Below are 5,352 nucleotides of genomic sequence, written 5' to 3' on the forward strand. Positions count from 1 at the left end.
TGTTTTCAAGTTGTCATTATGGGGTAGATCAATTTAATCCATATTAAAATCAGGCTCTAACAAAATGTGGAATAAGCCAAGGTTTATGAATACTTTCTAAAAGGCTTTCTTTAATTGATCCCTATATTCTGAACCAGTTCTCGACGTATTCTAGTGAGTCGGTCAACAATTCGAATAAAAAAGGTACACCATATTTAAAGGGATGGCTTAAGATTGTTAGGTTCTAATTCTCAGAGTAAAACACTCAACGGACATTATGAAAGCTTAACCAAGTTTATTCTGCCCAGAGGGTCGATACAGCTGCATTCAGCCAAAACATGTTTCTACCAACACAAGTATATATACTCCAATGTAGGCACTTCTCTCCAATCCTTACATCTTTTATGGTTCGACAGGAAGATGAAGTGATAGTGTAATAAACCATTGTTTCTCCCTTAAGGAGACCTGACCTCAACCCAATTGAAGCCTAATCCAAAGATCTCCACCCATATCCCCTACAGCAATCCTGTGACTTTCTACCATTCAGTACAGTAATACTCAAACCCTGGAAGAGAGAGAGGCCTGCTGGATTCATGCGGTCCTGGTGCTTCCTGTAGAAATCTACAGTCTTAAATATCCGCTGTGACAGAGATGCATTCGAGGAGCAGAAAGGGGGGAAGCGTGTTACTGTGAAATGAACGGATGGATGGTGGTCATGGAGCACAAATGATACTTGTATGTCCTGTTAGTCCTGAGGGTCAGATGTCTTCATGGAAGTTGATGGTTCCTTCCTGTCTGAACAGGATGTAGACAAAGCGGTGAAAGCCGGTAGCCTTGGTGGGGATCGGGGCCAGATATTGACACAGGTCCTCTCCTGACGTCACAGCCCCACCTGGGATGTTCCCACTGGAAACGAGGGGATGTCAATCGCCCACTCTTTTTTTTGCGACCAATTTGTGATTGTCGTCATTTTAAATTACAGGTTTACATTTTCTGATGGTAATTAATCCGTTTTTAATTTATGAAGATTAATTTATCTAAAAAGGGTAATTATCCTAATCATCATATTGGTGGTGGAAGGAGTTCATTACGGGCAATTCCACAGTAAGAGTGATGTTGAGACACTGCAAAGTTAAACAAACCATAACTGTGCACAAGGACTACTTTTAACAATTTCTACCAACATTTTTACAAAAACACATGAAGGACAGTGCAGATGCAAAGTTTGATAACAGAATGGCGGTTTGTGCTGTTGGTACTGTCATTCTGTTACCAAACTTTGCATCTGCACTTTAACTTGCAATCGTGGGTTTTTGTTTGGCATACATTTAAAAAAGTGTAAAATAAGAGTCTCCGCATTATTCTGTTACTGGAGAATTGCCCTTACCCCCAGACAATTTAAATCACTTACAAGTTTGACAAAAGCACAATACAATAATCATTATTGCAATACTCACACCAGCCAGCGCACACACTCCCCTTCACTATCCAGCAGATGCTCATCTGAAATGAAGGAATCATTCAGTAAATATTTCTTTTGTCATACATTCGCATGGGGACACAGTGCCACCATGTGGACATGTTAAGAACTGGATTACAAAACTCATTCTCATATGGTGTACTAGTGTCTTTTACCCAGGCTGGTGAGCAGCAGTGTCCATAGGGAGCCCTACTCTGCCACAAAACTGACCTGAGGTGCTACAGAAGCCTGTCACACACAGAGGAGGGCAGGTGAAATGAAAGAGAGCCATGCAGGATTCAGAGAGCTAAAAAATGATCTGAGCAAAGATACGATAACTGTCGCCGTATTAGTCATGAACTACTGTATGCCCTACGATCCATTTCTCTTACCTCTTTGGGCATCAAGTGATTCCCATAATGAACTTGTGCTGAGCTGTCTTGGTCGTAGCTGAAGCTCAGTGTGACCCAGGGGACGAAATAGGCCATGGGGAACTGATCCTTGAAGATCCCATAGTGATCCGCAAGCCTCTGAACGTGGTACGGGCCACTTGTCTCCTCCCAGCCTGCTTGCACCCGATCCAGGGGGACGTTGACTGGAAAAACAACAAAGACTACACTCATAAGGTGAATTGCTGACACCTACTGTACAGGGTAGTAAAAAATACCCCAAAAACAAAATGTTTTGGATGAACAAATTCGTACTAATTATCAAAAATAAAAATCACTAAGCAAATTCACGCTACTACCCTGAATTTCAAACCAAACCAAACCAAAAACTCCTTCAGTCAGATTTAAATGTCTATTCAGATCCCAACACAGGCTCAGGAACCTCTTCATTCAGTACTCCCTGTAACATTTCAGCTGTAAAGTCCTGGAGATCCAGAAATCTATTTGTCGCATTCACAATGTCTAGCTAATTAGATTGTTTTTATTAGTTTGACTAGTGCAATGTATCACTTGCGCTATAAACGCAAAAGTCCGTCTTCACTGTTAGTGTGTCGGGATCCTTCTCCTGCATGGCATTCACTGCAGACTGTGGGGACATCCAATAGCATCTAATCTCTACTCACTCCTTCAGCTATTTTCACTGCCTTCACATAGGAGACCTGCTGGATCGCACTGATCCTAGCTACTGCAACCTCCATCCTTACAGGGCACTCCGGGAACATGATTCCAATCACAATTACAGCAGCATGTTTCATCTGACCCTTCAACTACTGCATATTTATTATTCCTTAGACAAAACACTTGCCAAGTGTCCAAACGTTTTACAATTGTAACACTGCAGCGGCTTCTGTGCATACGGTGTCACCGTATATTTCTCATACAAAAGTTTTACATTAAGTCGGGAGAACCACTTCGTCAAATGACAGTAAAACTGATAGACAGAAAGGCGCAAATAAGCCTATTGTTCGATTAAAGCGATGTGCGTCTACCACTCCTGGAACGTTATTCTTAAACCACACATCCTCTCTGTCAAACGAGAACCAATGTAAAGACAGTTTGAAGTTGGATATTCGCGCTTTCAAACCACTTGAGCCACAGACCCCAAATAAGTGTCATGATGTTGGAAAAAAAAATTGCACACAACATAGCACACGATTTGGACATGAATTCACTTTCCAAAGCTAATAAACATGTGGAAGTGTGAACAGCATTTTGTATTCCTAATTGAATTAGTTAGTGTATACAAAGTTCAAACTTTTTTTTTTTTTACATTTGAATTTCAATATCTCCTTGGTCATGTGACCTGACTTCAAACAAGGTTCAGAATATACCCTCAGTGGGCCAACACATTGCACACCCTTTAGTTTGTCCATTTTCATCTCACATGTTTTTACATGAATCTTTCTAAATTTAACATTTCAATAGCTCCTTGGTCATGTGACCTACTGACCTCAAACTACTTTGAGAATGTCCACAGTATAAGGACACAAGGCGAGACCCAAATGCAGACATAGGAGGCAGATGGTTGAGCTCCGATAATTATTATAACAAAGGGAGTAGGCAAAGGCAGGTCGGGGACAGGCGAGAGTTCATAAACCAGGTCAGAGTGGTTGGCTGCGGCAACTCTGGATGCACGCCAGGCCCTTCTCGCGGATCTCCCCAGACTACGGCTCTCGCCGGCCCCCCACATTGTAGGTGGGGCGGTCTCCTCTGCGCTCAGATGTAGGGAGGCCTATATCTGATGTGGGCAGTACCATCCACGCTCATTGATTTGCTGCGGAACCATAAAACGGACGGAAGAAGCCTAGGTTCCCACTGGACACGGATCACTGAATGTCAACTTGATCAACTTCAAAAGGAACATACCCACCTGTCGCGGTCGCACTCAAATCACCCTGTTGGGTGACTGTGACCCCCTCATGTCAAAGTGAGGAATATCGATTGAAGGGCTGGTAAAGGTGGTTCCTATGGTTCTGTCCCGGAGGGCTGACTGGGCAAGCAAATGATTAAAAGGGGATGATTATTTTCTGTTGCTTCTTCCGACACCCAGTTGATGGTGCCGCTAGATACTGCAAGGGGTATTTGGTTCTCAAGCCTATAAGTATTGCGAATGGCACTTGATGTCGATTGGGGACTTAGTCTCTGAGCGGATAAAAACGGGCGGGTCACCAGGTGCACAAGGAGGCCTCTAACAAGGTGGGGGGCACTCCGAGTCCAAGCAGGGGCGGTCGGACCCGGGGGCTGGGTGCAGCACTCATGCCATGGAGGTTGGAGTGGGGACTTAGTCTGTGAGCAGAAAAAAGCAGGCAGGTCACTAGGAGCACAGAGCTTGTTTCGGTTTACCAGGTGCACGTGGTTCCTGACAGTGGGACTATAGACGTCTTAGTAATTCCAGGGAGTAAGCTATATTCTAAGGCCAAGGGAGAGGGGTGTTGACCGGGTAAGGAGTAAAAACATGTGAGATGAAAATGGACAAACTGAAGGCTGTGCAATATAGAAGGGTAGTCAGTGGACATTCTGAACCTAGTTTGAGGTCAGTAGGTCACATGACCAAGCAGCTATTGAAATTAGAAACATTGAAAATTCATGTAAAATTGTGAGATGAAAATGGACAAACTAAAGGGTGTGCAATGTGTAGGCCCACTGACAACATTCTGAACCTTGTTTGAAGTCAGTAGGTCACATGACAAAGAGCTATTGGAATTCAAAAATGTAAATAATTTAAAAGAGTGGGAGATTGACAAAAAAACTAATATATATATATATATATATATATATATATATAAAAAATACTTTTTTTCGACAAAAAAAAAGTGCAATGTGTGTCTATGCCTTCGGGTTAGCTAGAACCAGTTTCTAACATTTTAGGAGTAATTGAAATTTGACATTTTTGATTTGTCACTATGTGGACGTAAGGAAAACTACAGGCGAATATCCGTCGAATATTCAACCCTAAACTGTCTTTACCTCGGTCAAGCGAGACACCAGAGACAACACCTTTAACCGGTGATCTACTCTGAACAGCATAGCTTTGCACATCATATGTCGACATCTTGAAGAGCCATAGAGCTTTCCTATTTTGCGATTTTGACACACGAAATCAACACCATACCGCTCATGAGTCCTGATCACTCTGACCGATTCCACTTTACCCAATTCGTCATTCACCATCTTCGAGACCGTAAACTGGGTCAACCAAAAACATATCCTTGCTCGTGAAGAGCACTCACACCATAAACTGCTGTTAATTTCTAACTTTAGCCCCTTTTACTCTACTCTTCTTCTCCATCGTCCACACATTCTCACCAACTGTACTCGCGCCAAGAGAATCGCACAAGACCTCTACTTCCACCGGGCGCTGTCTGACTTTGGTGAATGAAGAAACGCAGAATTGTAACATCCGGTAGGTGGGAATAGGTATGTGTATGCGTACTTCGTCATCATGTGGAGCGTCTGCCGCGTTCA

The 5,352-nt window shown here is 43.0% G+C and overlaps 1 protein-coding gene across 2 annotated transcripts; it reads right to left on the reverse strand.

Moving 5' to 3' along the window:
• Positions 1–254: 254 nt before the first annotated feature.
• Positions 255–5,246, reverse strand: LOC106589469 (large ribosomal subunit protein mL38). 2 transcript variants are annotated; one of them, XM_045710463.2, is made up of 4 exons: positions 5,040–5,246; positions 1,831–2,033; positions 1,437–1,482; positions 255–885 (listed from the first exon to the last, which is right to left on the reverse strand). In XM_045710463.2, exons 1-4 carry the CDS (start codon positions 5,056–5,058, stop codon positions 860–862), a joined length of 294 nt encoding a protein of 97 aa, XP_045566419.1. In that variant the 5' UTR covers positions 5,059–5,246; the 3' UTR covers positions 255–859. The 2 variants fall into 2 exon arrangements, with proteins under 2 accessions (XP_045566419.1, XP_014034972.1); XM_014179497.3 differs by having other exon boundaries at positions 5,000–5,246.
• Positions 5,247–5,352: the final 106 nt, after the last annotated feature.

This window comes from Salmo salar, chromosome 28 (assembly GCF_965601325.2).
Source record: "Salmo salar chromosome 28, fSalSal1, whole genome shotgun sequence".
Lineage (NCBI taxonomy): Eukaryota > Metazoa > Chordata > Actinopteri > Salmoniformes > Salmonidae > Salmo > Salmo salar.

What these genes read in the sequence shown, in the direction of transcription:
- LOC106589469 (XM_014179497.3), bottom strand. Translation starts at nt 5,058, where the DNA reads ATGGTGAATGACGAATTGGGTAAAGTGGAATCGGTCAGAGTGATCAGG. An exon ending in ATCACTTGATGCCCAAAGAG is followed by an intron (nt 1,483 to 1,830) that starts GTAAGAGAAATG and finishes CCTTCATTTCAG; the next exon opens with ATGAGCATCTGCTGGATAGT. An exon ending in GAGTGTGTGCGCTGGCTGGT is followed by an intron (nt 886 to 1,436) that starts GTGAGTATTGCA and finishes CCTCGTTTCCAG; the next exon opens with TGGGAACATCCCAGGTGGGG.